Source organism: Somniosus microcephalus, chromosome 11 (genome assembly GCF_052327205.1).
Source record: "Somniosus microcephalus isolate GS21.2 chromosome 11, FLI_Smic_1.0, whole genome shotgun sequence".
NCBI classification, from domain to species: Eukaryota; Metazoa; Chordata; class Chondrichthyes; order Squaliformes; family Somniosidae; genus Somniosus; species Somniosus microcephalus.
The window spans coordinates 222305346-222321628 of NC_140997.1; the positions used below are offsets into that span (position 1 = coordinate 222305346).

A 16283-nucleotide genomic window follows, 5' to 3' on the forward strand; every position below is an offset into this window, starting at 1 on the left:
GGTGGGGGGGGAGTAGTGGTAGTACGTCGAGTGTGTATTTTACTTTGGTGGCATTGGGTTGGCTCAGCGTCACTTCATTGATGCATTTAAAATCTTCTTCTTAGGCAGTCCCTCGGAACCGAGGATGACTTGCTTCCATATTAAAAATGAGTTTGCAGGTGATTGATGAGTCCAATGCAGGACCTAGTCTCTGTCACAGGTCGGGCAGATGGTGGTTGAAGGGGCGGGTGGCTGGGGTGCTTGGGTTGACTTGCGCTGCCTGCGCTTGGCTTCCGCTTGCTCCCGGCGAAGAGACTCGAGGTGTTCGGCGCCTTCCTGGATGCTTCTCCTCCACTTTGTGCAGTCTTGGGCCAGGGATTCCCAGGTGTCGATGGGGGTGTTTTTCAAGGAAGCTTTGAGGGTGTCCTTGAAGCGTTTCCTCTGCCCACCTGGGGCTCTCTTGCCGTGTCGGAGTTCTGAGTAGAGCACTTGTTTTGGGAATCTCGTATCGGGCATGCGGACAATGTGACCCGTCCATCGGAGCTGAATGAGCGTGGTCAAAGCTTCGATGCTGGGGATGTTGGCCTGAGCAAGAACACTGACGTTGGTGCGCCTATCCTGCCAATGGATTTGCAGGATCTTGCGGAGGCAGCGTTGGTGGTACCTCTCCAGTGCATTTAAAATAGTCCTGGGGGCACTCAGAGTTGAATTTTAATTATGTTGTCCTGACTGCCACAGAATGAGGATTGTAGCTGGAACCTTCCTAGTGTATATGACTCAGTTCCACACTACAGAATACATTTACCAACTGAGAGGTTTAATTGCCTCTGGTGGCATATTGGTGATTAATGCATCAGCATAAAATTACTTTTGTGTTTTATTTCAACCCAGTCACTAAGCTAGGCACAGAGGAATTTTCTGTAAAACGTGTGCAGTACCAAAGCCCTAAAAGAAAAAAAGACTTGCATTTATATAGCACCTTTCACGACCACAGGATGTCCCAAAGCGCTTTACAGCCAATTAAGTACTTTTTTGAAGTGTAGTCACTGTTGTAATGTAGGCAACGTGGCAGCCAATTTGCGCACAGCAAGCTCCCACAAACACCAATGTGATAATGACCAGATCATCTGTTTTTCAGTGATAACAACAGAAGACGCTGGAAAAACGAAGCAGGCCAGGCAACATCCGTGGAGAGAGAAATAGAGTCAACGTTTCAGGTCGAAACCCTTCTTCAGAACTGAGGGGAAAAAAGGCAGGAAATGAAACAGATTGCAGTGATGTTGATTGAGGGATAAATATTGGCCCAGGACACCGGGGATAACTCCCCTGCTCTTCGAAATAGCTGCCTCAGTGCTGCACTAGAGTGTCAGCCTAAAACCACACCCAGAGAAAAATCACACCCACCCCACCCTATTGCTAAATTCTCTCTCTCTCTCTCTCTCTGCAGGTTCTTCACACGATCCATTAGCAGCCTGCTAAGGGAAACGAAGCTTGCCTTTGGGGGAGAGAGAGAGAAGGGGTTGCCTGCATTGCTTTGAATTTGTGGCTACCACCCCCTCAGGCGTGGCCACGTTGATCGGGAGCGCGCCGTGTCTGACTGGAACCCAGAGAGAGAAGAGAAAAAAAAGGAAGCGGCGCCAGAGAGTGAGAGAAAAAAAGGACAGCAAAAACCTACCCACACACAGACACAAAAATAAAAATCCTGTCGGTAAGTCACCTTCCATCAACCTACCTCTCATTCGGGAGATTCTTAAACCTTTTTTTTGAAAGATCTAAAACCCTTCTTTTTTATTATTTCTATATATCCGCCCTCCCCTGTTTTTTTTTGGTGGTGAGGGGGCTTTTTTTCTTTTAACAAGAAACCGGTCGGTTCTGACAGGACATTTTTTTTTGTCCTCAAATTTAAAATCTTGACAGGATTTCAAGAGGGGGCGGAAGAAAAGCAGTTTAAAAAAAATATCGATATTAGGCTCTTACCAATGAGATACTGTGCGTGTTGATCTTTTGATGTTTTATGTATGGATTTTGAATGTGGTTTTTTTTGGCCCATTTTTTCTCTTTAATCATCTGTTGCTGGCGGCCGCCATCTTGTGTTTGGAGGAGTTTTTTTTGTTGTTGGAGGAGGTTTGACCCAACCCAAGGAAAATATGAGCATCTTGAAGGGTGGTGGACCTCCTGAATTTATAAAATAATATATAACCCAAGAGATTTTAAAACCAGGTTAGTTAACCCCCCTCATTTTTCTTCATGAAGTGAAAAGTTGGATGCGGGTGTGTTTTTTTTTGCAAGTCGGTGTCGCCTTTGCCAATTGGGGAGGGAGAAGTTTCTTTTAATATGTAAACTTTTTTGTTGTTCTTGTGTGGTTTGTTAATTCCTCAAATCGAATTGATTTACTTCAGACTCCAGGAAGTCTGACATTCCAATTGAGGGAGAAAATAAAATCCCACCCCACAATTGTAGATGGTTTTTACAAAAAAAAAATTGGGAGGGGAAACAATATAAATGTTTATGAAGGATGGGGAAACTTTTTATTTAAAACTGAGAAAGACGAAGGTGTTTGTCTTTTTGAATGCTATCGCGCTTTGCACATCTGCAGGGTTTGGCTGTAAATTTGAAGTATAAACGGTTTATTTTATTTATATATATATATATATTTAAACGGAAATATCAGGACATCTAAAATGAGGTAATCTATTTTAAAATGGCAACCGCCCTAAATTTAGATTTTCTTTGGCTTCAGTGTCTATGTTTTTGGCACACCGGTCATATTTTTGTTCTTTTCGACTTTTTTTTGTTTTTTCAAAGGGGCGGGTGAAGGGGTTAATAGAGAGTTTGGATTTTTCGTCTTTTTTTGTGTGTAAATGTTGCCCAGGTTAGAATCGTTTTTTTTAAAAAGAATAAAATGTCTAGCATTTGTTGTATTTGGTCTGTATTGTTTTCATGATGACTTTCCTCCTCCCAAATGCATATAACATTCCCAATAAAAGTGACAAAAGTGAAATGTTAAGGCACTCGGACGTGATGTAATTTCCCTATATTTTTTTAAAATTCTTTTTTTTTCTCTCTCGATTTTGAGTAACTAAAGCCATATTGATGCTATTTCATGACTGCAGCCTGTGTATCGCCCTTGTTTTGAAATGGTTCTGGTGGATTTTCTGTTTTCAAGCCACGTTGACCTTTTTCATGACACAAATGCTTTCAAAAGGGAATTGGATAAGTACCTGAAGGAAAAAAATCTGCAGGGCTATGGGGAAAGGATGGGGGAGTGGGACGAGCTGAAGTGCTTTTGCAGAGAGCTGGCACGCGCTGGACAGGCCGAATGGCCTCCTGTGCTGTAACCATCCTATGATTCTAAATAGAAAGATTCTTGAATGTTCATTTTTATAGTTTATAAATCAACAGAAGGAAGAGGGGGGGAAAAAAAAGCTCAGTAGATGCATCCCGGACAGAGCTGATGTCTTGGCTGACTCCACATCTCTGGGGATGACATTTTCTCAATGAAGGAAGCTTTTATTGTTTCCCATACGTTGAAAAAGGGGAACTGCTTCTGATCCTATTGGGACGGCAAAAGGCATAATTTTGTGCGTACATAAATGTTGTAAATGTTTTCAGTTTTATTTAAACTGGATTAATGTTACTGATTCTCCAACAAATTTTTTAAGTGCTGTTACCAAATTAAAATGCACTTTGTGTCAGCCACCATTGCAAAATTTATTGTTACCTTGTATCCTGATATTTTAGGCATGATCTGTTTGCTGTAGTGAATTTCACCAAAACTATTTCTATGGCAAAATTTTGAACAGATCTGACCTCCTGTAAATCTCAGAGAATATATGACGTAAACCAATTTTATTTTAGGGGGGGCTTCCCTGATTGCTCTGAGATGGTAACTATCTGAGACTGGGAAGATCCTTGGTTTGATCCCCAGTCTTCACCGAGTTAGCTGACCTCAGCTGAGACAGCAGTGGGGGTATAATTGGCTGCAGTGCATCTGGGCTTGGGCAGGGAGAATTGACCATGGATCCCGCACCTGATGGTCATACAGAGAATTCTGCTGGGCATGCGTGATGAGTTTGGCTGTGGTGTCTGCCATAGTTGGATAGCCTGCTAATACTTGTAGTCAAGACCTACACTTGAATAATGGCCATTTTGAGTGTGGTATTAGAAGGCATCTGGTGATGTATAAACTATACCCTGGTAAGAAGTCAATGCCTGCAGGAGTGGGGGAAAGTGTAAAAATGGTTTACTGCAAGGAGGCCAGTTACTGTATTCTGTGCTTATGCATCTTCCAGTCAAACTTGAGTGGGATGTAAATATATTGCATGGTTGTTTTCGTGAAAAGGATGGGCGAGGAAATGTTCAGCAGAATAAGGAAATATGTTGATCATTCTAACGATGGGATGGGCAGAAAAGTGTCTCACCAAGCTTTTAGTCATCCCTCCTAATACCTCTTCCTTTTGGCTCAGTCTCAATTTATGTCAGATTATGCTTCTGTGAATCACCTTGGAGTGTTTTCCTACGTAAAAGGTGGTATATAACATTGTTTTGCATAGATAGCCAGGTGCACAATTCAAGTGAGGAATTCCTGAGCCCATACATTTACCAACTACCTGGTTTTAAAACTTGCATTTGGTCATTTAACTTGGATAAAGTTAATGTTTAACCAGCATCCTGGAGTAGAACAATTCCTGTGTGAAAAGGGCCTCATTATTGTTCCTTGGTTCTGGAAAATGCAGAAAATCACCTACTTATCTGTGTAATAGCAATATTCTCACCAGGCATAAGAGTGTTGGTACCAATACACTAAAAGTAGAATCATAATTGACCCTATAGGCTTTAATGTGTGATGTTTTTGGTTCACCTCAAGTTGTTCCCACACTACCACTAGAATTGACAGACCTGTACCTACCAGTACTTCACCCTAGAGTTGTGTAGCTTAAAGACACAGCCCAAGTTTGGAAGTACAAAATCTGTAGTTGTACTGCTGTTTTTCACCGTTCAAATGAATGAAGTGTGAAAATATCCCAAATAAATAATTCTGCTTATTGAAGTACTGTAGACAACCTATGTATAGGTTTTATAGAACAGTTGCACTTAAAATTGAAGAGGAGGAGGAGCAGCCAGAAGAACCTTGCTGTTTTCATTGTGGTGATGGTTTTGTGACTAGTTTCAGATCAGAGTCTCGTCACATTCATACATATCCGAGAAGCACTCGATGCAGCAGTTTCCTTTAGTAATGATGCTGTGCCAATATGTAATTCCCTTGACTCCAGATACACATCAATTTTCTACTGTTTATACTAAAATACTACAAAAACAGGCTAACTATTTTAAACAGGCCAGGTGTCCCAGTTGGAATGGGAGTGCCCTACATTTTTAAACTAAATGTGAGCAAAGCTATTTTTAAAGCATGCTTATGGTCTAGAATTTTACAAATAGAGCAAAGAGGCTATTCAGCCCATTGTGCCTGTATTAGTACAGTATATAGCTCCAGTTGAAGAGCGATCACTGTAATCACATTTCCCTGTATACTTTTACAATGTTTTCAAATACCTATATGATTTCATTTTAAATGACAGTCTCTGCCTTATGTGATGAAATCCTAATGACCCTCTGGGGGGGGTGGGGCAGGCGTGGGTAATTCTAACTTCACCTCTCTTCTAGTGATGATCCTCAGATTATGCCCTCTTATTCCAATTCCCCAACCAGCAGAAACAACTTTCCACTCAATGTTTAATAATTTTGAAAATCACGATTAGGTCCCTTTTAACGTTCCAGTTAGAAAAGCCCCAATTTTCACGTCGTTCTTCACAACGATAACCACTCTTTTGTCAGAATTATCATTCTAATGTATTTACATTATGCCTTTCCCATGGCTTCCAGAACTGCATACGGTACTCCCAACAGTGGCCTAACCAATATCTTGTACAAATTCAGCATTTTGTTCCTGCTTTTATATTGAGTGCCGCTGGATATAACATTCTGAATCACATTTGCCTTTCTGTGGCCTTGTTACCTGCACTCCAACCCAGTGATGTGCCAAATAACGGCCTGAATCCAAGAGGTTAAAGCTTAAAACTAAAGGCTTTTATTAAGTGAGAACAGTTAACACAGGGCAACCATCATTCATCACCAACCCAGCCCTTATGAGTAAGACCCAGCTCTTATAAGTAAGACGCTCACCAATCCGGAGGATCCAGAGGGGCGGGGCTAGGGAGGAGCATTACTGGTTATACCTGTAGAACATTCCAGACATTAACAAGTACAACAACAACAACAGACAATACAAATGCCAGAACACAGTTATTTCATCACATTCACCCCCTGCTATAGATTCAGTCTGTCAGGAGGTCTAATAGTCCTCTGGGAACGACGTAACTCTTGCTGAGGCTCCTCTCGGAGTACTAACTCCGGTTCTTTCGAATTCCCAGAATCATCAGTGTTTTCCACACTGAGGGTTTGTGTCTCTGAAGGTCCAATACCACGATTGAAAACTCTACTCTCAGAATCGAACTCTTTGAGCTCCAGCAGGTGCAAGATCTTTAATAGAGACCGTATCTTCTCGCCCATCCGGATATTGAATGTACGCATACTGGGGATTAGCATGGAGGAGTTGTACTTCCTCCACCAGTGGATCAGTCTTGTGGCCTCTCACATGTCTGCGCAACAGCACAGGGCCCGTGGTCGTCAACCATGTGGGTAACAATACTCCATTAGTAGCTTTTCTTGGAAAACTAAACATCCTTTCATGAGGGGTGGCATTCGTCGCTGTAAACAAGAGACCTTATGGAATGCAGCACGTCTGGCAGGACATCCTGCCAGCGAGAGGTCGGCAGGCCTCGCGACTTCAGAGACAGTACGATAGCCTTCCACACTGTCGCATTTTCTTTCTCGACCTGCCCATTACCACGAGGGTTATAGCTGGTAGTTCTACTCGTTGCAATCCCTTTCGATAGTAAAAACTGTCGCAATTCTTCGCTCATAAAGGAAGAACCCCTATCACTATGTATATAGTTAGGCATGCCAAACAAGGAAAACAGTTGACAGAGGCATTTAATTACAACAGCACTAGTCACATCCGGACAGGGGATAACAAAAGGGAACCGAGAGTACTCGTCTATAATATTAAGAAAATAGACATTACGGTCGCTTGATGGAAGAGGACCTTTAAAATCGAGACTCAAACGCTCAAATGGTCGAGTTGCTTCAATAAGATGAGCTGGCTCGGACGGCTTATAGAAGCGGAGTTTGCATTCAGCACAAACACGACAGGTTCTGGTCATTGTCTGGACCTCCTCAATAGAGTAGGTAGATTGTGGGACTTAATGAAGTGGTTCATTCTGGTAACCCCAGGGTGGCAGAGTGCGTCGTGGAGACTTTGAAGCTTATCTATACCTAGACTAGCACATACTCCTCGTGACAAAGCATCCGATGGCTCATTGAATACTCCAGGCCTGTACTGAATATCATAGTCATATGTTGACAGTTCTATTCGCCATCTTAAAATCTTATCATTTTTGATCTGGCCTCTCTGCTTAGTGTTGAGCATAAAGGCCACAGATCGCTGGTCAGTAATGAGCATGAAACGTTGGCCAGCGAGATAATGGCCCAGAACTTGGTGTCGGGGGCTTGCCGCGCGTGCAAGCCCCCGATCTGCACTCACCCTGCGCGCTGACATCTGAAGCCCGGGCCTGCTTGCATTTCCTGTCACAGGCCCGGTTCAGATGTCGGCGCGATGTGCTTACCTGATCCAGCGGCGTAGTTAGTGCGATGTGCCGGCTGGGATCAGGTGAGCACTGTGCAGCCAATCAGGGGAGGGGAAGGTTCATTCATGAGTTTGTGTAAGAACTCATGAAAACTACGGGGGCTCAAAACACTATTTAAACTTTAAATAAAAATTTAAAAAACATCCCAATCATTAAATTAAGTATAAATAAGTTTAAAAAAATAATTTAAACAATTTTTTTTTTTTTTGAAAAAAATAAATTAATAAAAAGGGTCTAAAACTAAACTTACCTTATTGTAGATTCTTTAAAATAATAAACCTGTGGGGAAAAAAAAATTCTAAATTGCACTAAAACACCACTTACCTGTAAAAATAAATACTTACGTGTGCTTTTTACAAGCGTAAAGACCGGAGGCCTTTACACATGCGTAAATCCCCCAAAACAGAGGAAATCCAAGACGCACGCACTGCCCCCTACAGCGCACGCGCTAGCCTCTTCACCTCTTGGGTTAGAGGAGAGGAAATGCCGGTTTTCAGCGCATGCGCTGTGCATGCTGAAAACCGGCATTTCCTCCGGCCAGACGCGTGAGTACCCCTTCCGTACTCGCCCGTTTGGGGAGGAATTACTGCCCCAACGTCTCCAATACCTGACTGCTTCGATAATTGCCTGTGCCTCCTTTTCCACTGAAGAATGTCGAACTTCTGGTCCTTGCAATGTACGAGAGAAGAAAGCTATTGGTCTACCAGCTTGATAAAGAGTTGCTGCCAACGCAAAATCAGATGCATCACTTTCCACTTGAAAAGGGATCTTCTCATCCACGGCACATACCACTGCCTTCTCAATGTCCTGTTTGATATTAAAGAAAGCCTCCTGAGCTTCCGCCGATAGCGGAAAAGACGTCGACTTAATAAGAGGTCGGACTTTATCTGAGTAGCTAGCCACCCACTGGGCATAGTACGAGAAGAATCCCAGACACCACCTTAAAGCTTTTACAGTGTAAGGTAAAGGTAATTCCTTAAGCGGGCGTAATCTTTCAGGATCTGGCCCGATTACCCCATTCTCCACAACGCAACCAAGAATACACAAACGTGTAGTATTGAAGATACACTGGTTTTCGTTGCAGGTCAGGTTTAACCTCTTTGCAGTCTCTAGGAACTTCGTGAGATTTTGATCATGCTCCCATTGGTCGCGCCCACAGATAGTAACATTGTCCAGGTACGGGAATGTTGCTTCCAACGCGTATTCATCCACCATACGATCCATCTCCCGTTGGAAGACGGATACCTCATTCGTCACTCCAAAGGGCACCCTAAGGAATTGGTACAGGCGCCCATTAGCTTCGAAGGCCGTATCAGGTCGGTCTTTTATTTTAATGGGGAGTTGATGATAGGCGGACTTTAAATCAATGGTGGAGAACACGCGATACTGAGCTATCTGGTTCACCATCTCAGAAATACGAGGCAAAGGATAGGCGTCTAATTGGGTATACAAGTTTATAGTCTGGCTATAATCGACCACAAGTCTTTTCATTAGTTTTAACCACCACCACCTGGGCACGCCACGGGCTATTACTGTGTTCGATGATTCCCTCCCTGTTCTGCCCTCGCAACGCGATTCTATGCAGAGCTAGACAGATAGCGAACAACTCGATATCTTCCAATAAAATCACAAGGCTTGACTTTTCTTGTAACGCTTTACTGAACGATTCTAATTGTAAAACTGAAATACAACACAGAAATGGAAGCACACATTAGTATACAGGCGCATAACTGATATGTATACACAGATTTAGGTACGCCTGAGCAACACAGTACATTTAGTAAACTGGGAGGCATTCTCTTTAAATTAGCCCTGTACATAGTGTATGAAAATACAGCTACTAGTTAATCAGCTAGGCAGAGAAAAGTTACAACTAAACATTTTCTACAACATACAGTGCACATTAATCATCCATAGCATTCTAAAATACTTACAGACAAACAATTTCCAAGACTCAAGCATGGGGACAATACAACTGCCCAGAGCCTGTGCTGCTGTAGGAGCACCGTGGTGTAGGTCTGTGTCCCAGCGAGGGCTCCACGAGGACTACGTAGCAGTCCTGTGGGGAGCGTGATGACCTCATCACGCTCGGTAGCGTTGTCCGCGCTTGGGGCGTCACGTGATGCGCGTGGTCGCGTTTCTGGCCGTGGAGGCCGAAGTCGGGAGCGGGAGCTGGAGGCCAGGCTGAGCCGATGCTTGCCGCGGGAGCGGAAGATCGCGTCGCTCCCGGCGGCTGGTAGATGCGGCCGAAGACGCTAGGCCGGGCTGTGCCGGCAGCCTTTCTGGAAGGCCGAGTCGGGCCGGCAGCCGCCTCACGCACGTCACGTCGTACGTGCCGTGACGTCAGCACGCTACGTTGTACGTGACGTGACGTCAGCACGCTAAGGCGCGTCTTAAAGGGGCAATGGCCCTAAAAGGTAAGTTAAAGGGGCAACGGCCCCAACAGGTAGGTTATACATATATAAGTAAGTTAAATACATACAGTGAGGTTAAGTTAGAGGGAGAGGCAGCACACTCCCCGCTTGGTACAATTCCATTGTACCACTACAGATACAAAATAAACCTGAAGAAAACGTCCTTTGGCTGCAACATACTCAGAGTCCGTTCTCTAGGTTACTTCAGAAAGGAGGATCTCTGAGACTGGCCTCAGAAACACTTTGATAGGCCCCTCCTTGACAATCTTCACCTCCACCTTGCGGACCCTCTTGTCCCTGGTCGGCAGAGTTTTGACAACCAGGCCCACTGGCCATTCATTTCTGCGTGCTTGGCTGTCTTTCAGCAAGACAACGTCTCTCACTTTGACGTTTGGCTTGTCTTCTGTCCATTTCCTACGGCTCTGTAGGGTGGACAAATACTCTCCTCTTTGCTTGGGGAATGTCTGTCCCTCTTCAAGACATTTGAATTCCTCCTTGAAGACATCATGCTGGACAGAGCGAATGATCACACCTTTGGCTTGTGATGGCTCACTTGTGCTGGATACTTCTTTAGAACATTTCCATCCTTTGCGTTCTATGTTGTCCGAATTCCCCTTGAAGGATGCTGCTACATGAATGAGTCGGGCTGTGGTTCGGCAGAGTGTTCTCCAGCTTGAGAATCGCTCGAAGCTTTGTGAGCCCAACTGAGATTCTGAGGCTTTGGTGACCAGGGTCGTAACTTCAGGCCGAATCTCAGTATCAGCTTCAGGCTCCACAAGGGTGAAGGGATTGGACTCAAGAGTCTCCTCTGTGTTGACATTAGACAGGAAAGAGGGGCCCGAGAACCAACTGCTTTGCTGTAGGTGTGCTGCTGGTATAGACCTGGTAGCATAGTCTGCAGGGTTCAGGTCTGTGGAGACATAGCACCACTGGTCAGGGTGAGTGGATCGTCTGATACGAGTCACCCAGTTGGAAACATACACGTAAAACCTTCTTGTGGAGTTGTGGATGTAACCAAGTACAATCTTGCTGTCCGTGAAGAACTTGACGGCGCCCACATCGATGTCAATCTTGTCTCTGATCAACTGTAGGTTCCATTTTGCTTCTTTTTCAGGGAGGAGTGGAGCATCCCACTCACTCTGATCCGATGAGAGTTCCCGTACAAATGCTTTTCCTTGCATTGTTATGGGAGCTACGAACCCCAAAGGGTCGTACAAACTGTTGACTGTGGACAGGATGTCTCTCCGTGTGAATGGCCTTTCTTCACGGGACACCAGGAATGTGACGCTGTCTGTTTCCAGGTTCCAGGAGAGCCCCAGGCTCCGTTGAAGGGGGGGAGGATCCACTCCAAGGTGCAAATCCTTCAGATCCTTGGCACGGTCCTCTGCAGGGAAGGCTTCCATCACCTGTCCACTGTTCGATGCTACCTTGTGTAGTCTCGGGTTGGACTCTTTCCATGGCCAACAACTTTCAGGACGGCCATCTAACTCCAGAAGGCCCGAACTCAACAACTCTCGGCGGATAAGGCACCCAGCGAGGTCCTGTGTACCCTGTGGCTCGGGTGAGGACTGCTTGGCTGGATTGGCCGAGTGCTGTGGAGGTCTCTGTAGGTAAGTCTTGCTTGTTTCTTCTCCTTTAAGCTCAGTGTCTCCAAAAACAGGCTGTTTGCTACTGTGTTGAGTAGCTGGTTCTGCGTTGAGATAGTTGGATGTTTCCTTGGAGAACAATTTGGAGTGTTGTTGGACACACTCACTTGTACGTTGCACTGGACTGAGGGGCTGTCCCAGAACATATGTTTCCTGGCTGGGCTCCCCGCCTTCGTTCTCCTCACCTTCTTCATAAGCTGCGGCTTTAGCTTTAGCGGCAGCTCTCTGGCTTTGGAGAATGTGGAGACTGGCAGCGAGGTCAGCTCTCTGCTTCATAACCCTAGCTTCTTTTTCAGCAAGGGCCAATTGAGCCTGGGCAGCTTTTGCCTTGGCACGTGCTTTGGCGGCTGCAGAAGCTGTCGATGACGACGGTCTGCTGGACTGCCGAGATGATCTAGTGGATACTTTAGAGGACTGTGCTGTCTGCTTCATCACACTAGCGTCGAGGTCAGCTCTCTGCTTCATCACACTAGCGTCGAGGTCGGCTCTCTGCTTCATAAGGTCAGCTTTCTGCTTCATCATACTAGCTTCGAGGTCGGCTCTCTGCTTCATAAGGTCAGCTTCTTTTTCAGCGAAGGACAATTGAGCCTGGGCAGCTTTTGCCTTGGCACGTGCTTTGGCGGCTGCAGAAGCTGTCGATGACGACGGTCTGCTGGACCGCCGAGATGACCTAGGGGATACTTTAGAGGGCTGTGACTTGGCATCGTTTGCTAGGAGAGGCTCATGCTTCTCGCTTGACTGGTCGACGTCCTCTATGGTATATTGTTTTCCTGAGCGTAGACTCATGGTAGCTGAGTGGTATTTTCCTGTGCTTGAGCCCGCTGTGCTGTTGTCTTTTTACTGTTCTGCCCTCGCAACGCGATTCTATGCAGAGCTAGACAGATAGCGAACAACTCGATATCTTCCAATAAAATCACAAGGCTTGACTTTTCTTGTAACGCTTTACTGAACGATTCTAATTGTAAAACTGAAATACAACACAGAAATGGAAGCACACATTAGTATACAGGCGCATAACTGATATGTATACACAGATTTAGGTACGCCTGAGCAACACAGTACATTTAGTAAACTGGGAGGCATTCTCTTTAAATTAGCCCTGTACATAGTGTATGAAAATACAGCTACTAGTTAATCAGCTAGGCAGAGAAAAGTTACAACTAAACATTTTCTACAACATACAGTGCACATTAATCATCCATAGCATTCTAAAATACTTACAGACAAACAATTTCCAAGACTCAAGCATGGGGACAATACAACTGCCCAGAGCCTGTGCTGCTGTAGGAGCACCGTGGTGTAGGTCTGTGTCCCAGCGAGGGCTCCACGAGGACTACGTAGCAGTCCTGTGGGGAGCGTGATGACCTCATCACGCTCGGTAGCGTTGTCCGCGCTTGGGGCGTCACGTGATGCGCGTGGTCGCGTTTCTGGCCGTGGAGGCCGAAGTCGGGAGCGGGAGCTGGAGGCCAGGCTGAGCCGATGCTTGCCGCGGGAGCGGAAGATCGCGTCGCTCCCGGCGGCTGGTAGATGCGGCCGAAGACGCTAGGCCGGGCTGTGCCGGCAGCCTTTCTGGAAGGCCGAGTCGGGCCGGCAGCCGCCTCACGCACGTCACGTCGTACGTGCCGTGACGTCAGCACGCTACGTTGTACGTGACGTGACGTCAGCACGCTAAGGCGCGTCTTAAAGGGGCAATGGCCCTAAAAGGTAAGTTAAAGGGGCAACGGCCCCAACAGGTAGGTTATACATATATAAGTAAGTTAAATACATACAGTGAGGTTAAGTTAGAGGGAGAGGCAGCACACTCCCGTTGAAGCCTTTCCACTTCCTCTCTTCTGAACTATACCGTCGACTCTTAGTTGCTATAGGTCTACAATTAGGAGCAAGGTTCACGAACAAAGAAGGCGGACTTACTTTTAAAGTAGAAAGGCCGCAGACTGTGAGCGGAGGCTGGGATCCACCATACTTAAGGGTGACGCTCTCATGCTGACATTGGAAGTCTAAGCCTAAAATTAAGTTCACGCACAACTGAGGTAATATGAGGAGTTTAAAGTCCTTATACTCTGTATCCTTAACGGTAAATGTGACTTTACAATATCCAGTTACCTCCGAAGTAAGGGACTTGGACGCCATCACGATTTCACTTCGAGTAGGATACACCTTCAATGAACAGGAGTTAACAAGGTTGGGGTGTATAAAACTTTCAGTACTGCCACAGTCTATCAAACACCCAGTAGGACGACCATTAATCTTGATGTCCATCATAGATTTCGACAAGGAACACGGTATGGTCTGGTCAACCGTAACCGAGGCTAGAGTAAAACGATAGGCGGCAGCAGAAAAGACATCGGGTACAGGATTACCCTTACACACTTTGCTAAAATGTCCCCGTTTCTTACATTTAAAACAGGTAGCCTCTCTGGCTGGGCATCTTTGCCTGGGGTGTTTAGATTGGCCACAAAAATAACACTTAGACCCATGGGGTACAGCCGCAACAATAGGATTAAGTGGAGGCTCCATTGGTGTTATGGCTGCCTCCATACTCGGAGCACACAAGGCTGAGAAAGACGCATGGGCTGATGCATACACTTCTAAATTCTTCTGGGCTACATCTAACGATCGAGCAGTAGCGACGACCCTTTTTAAAACTAACGAGTCATTCTCGAGGAGTCTCTGTCTAATATAATTAGACCGGAGGCCAGATATGAAAGAATCGCGGATGGCTTCTTCCTGATACACTATGGCAGAGACAGCCTTGTAGTTGCAATCCTTAGCCAAAGCCTTCAGGTCTTGCAGGAAATAGTCCAGGGATTCCTCGGGTAATTGCCTGCGAGTAGACAAAAGATACCTGGTGTATACTTCATTAACCGACTTAAGGTACTGGGCCTTAAGAGCTGCGAGGGCCTCTTCATATGTAGTAATATCTTCAATTATCGAGTAAGTTTGATGACTTACCAAGTTGGTTAGAAGACCCAACTTGTTAACCGTCGGATCGAACGATGCGATGAAGTGTTCAAAACATCGAAGCCAATGTGTAAATTTCTTCGACGCGTCTGCCAAATGGGGATCGATATCCAGACGCTCTGGTTTCAAAAATCGATCCATCTTCCAAAAGTTTTACTGAATAAAATTGATGTGTCAAATAACGGCCTGAATCCAAGAGGTTAAAGCTTAAAACTAAAGTCTTTTATTAAGTAAGAACATGGCATCAAGTTAACACAGGGCAACCATCATTCATCACCGACCCAGCTCTTATAAATAAGACTCACACCAATCTGGAGGATCCAGAGGGGCGCTCTTTTGGTTGAACCAAACATAAACAAATAGACTGTAACTAATTAAACTTTAAATAAACCGTAACAAATCAAATTAAAATTTGGTTGTCCAAATCAATTATGCACTCCAGTCCCCCCCGGCGCCCACCGGTCGCGGAAGTACTCGAGCGAGCCGGCGGACACCGCGTGCTCCATCTCCAGGGCCACCCGGGCGCGAACATGGCCGCGGAAGAGAGGGAGGCAATCTGGCTGGACGACCCCCTCAACCGCCCGCTGCCTGGACCAATTGATGGCTTTTTTAGCCAGGCCCAGGAGCAGGCCCACAAGTAGGTCCTCCAACCTGCCCGCTCCCCTCTGCACCGGGTGACCGTAGATCAAGAGCGTGGGACTGAAGTGCAACCAAAAATCGAGGAGCAGCCCCTTCAAATAATGGAAGAGGGGCTGCAACCTCTCACACTCCATGCATATATGAAACACGGACTCCTCCAGGCCGCAGAAAAGACAGGCGGCCTGGGAGTCCGTGAACCTACTTAAAAATATATTGCACGGGACTGCTCTGTGCAACACCCTCCCAGCCAAGTCCCCAATAGAACAAAGGAAGACTCCCGCATAGAGAGCCCTCCATTGGGGACCTCCGCCGGAAGGCAAGACGGCACGCCAAGGCGTGTCCGGACGGCAGGCGAAGATGGCAAAGTAGAGAGTGTGCAGGAGCAACCCGTACAGGAAATACCTCAGTGCGGAATGAAAAGGCACGGAGGGTATTTCCTCGAGACGGCTCAAGTTGTGAGGCGCCGGCTCCCGAGGGGAGTTTCGGGGCCGGGCGCCGATGAGGAATTCCGTCCAAACGGGGGAAAGCTCGGGCGGGATCGCCCCACGCGCTTGAGCCGCCTCGATACACCTTGTGGCGCCGGGGCGCAGTGTCGCTTTCATCGACTCTGGCATTGACCGCGAGCTGGACGTTGGCCCAAGATATGCGCCGCGCCAACTCCTCCGGCGCCATCCAGCCTGCTCCTCTGCCATCGAGCAGGTCCCCGACTCTCGTCACCTTGCCAGGCACAGCCCTGCGCTCCGCCAGCCACCCGAACCCGCGGACATGGAGGTGCGGATTCCTGAGCAGCGGCTCCCGAAGGATAGCCGCCATTCCTGACGGGGGTGAGCTGCGCCTGGAAGCGACGTAGTTCCAAACCCATAGCAGTTCCTGGTAGA

General features: G+C 46.4%; 2 protein-coding genes across 2 annotated transcripts in view; one reads left to right on the top strand and one right to left on the bottom strand.

Moving 5' to 3' along the window:
- Positions 1-1396: 1396 nt before the first annotated feature.
- The window catches only part of LOC147111271 (transforming protein RhoA-like), a 76106-nt gene continuing 61219 nt past the window's right edge, over positions 1397-16283 (top strand). Inside the window, exon 1 of the mRNA XM_086002024.1 lies at positions 1397-1687. The gene's annotated coding sequence lies outside the window, so the exon portion shown is untranslated. The remainder of the gene's footprint in view (positions 1688-16283) is intronic.
- On the bottom strand, positions 10354-13366 carry LOC147111272 (uncharacterized). Its single transcript, XM_086000007.1, has 2 exons — positions 13027-13366; positions 10354-12772 (listed from the first exon to the last, which is right to left on the bottom strand). Exon 2 carries the CDS (start codon positions 12589-12591, stop codon positions 10354-10356), a length of 2238 nt encoding a protein of 745 aa, XP_085856133.1. The 5' UTR covers positions 12592-12772; positions 13027-13366.

Coding starts and splice junctions, on each gene's coding strand:
- LOC147111272 (XM_086000007.1), bottom strand. CDS start 12,591: ATGAGTCTACGCTCAGGAAAACAATATACCATAGAGGACGTCGACCAG.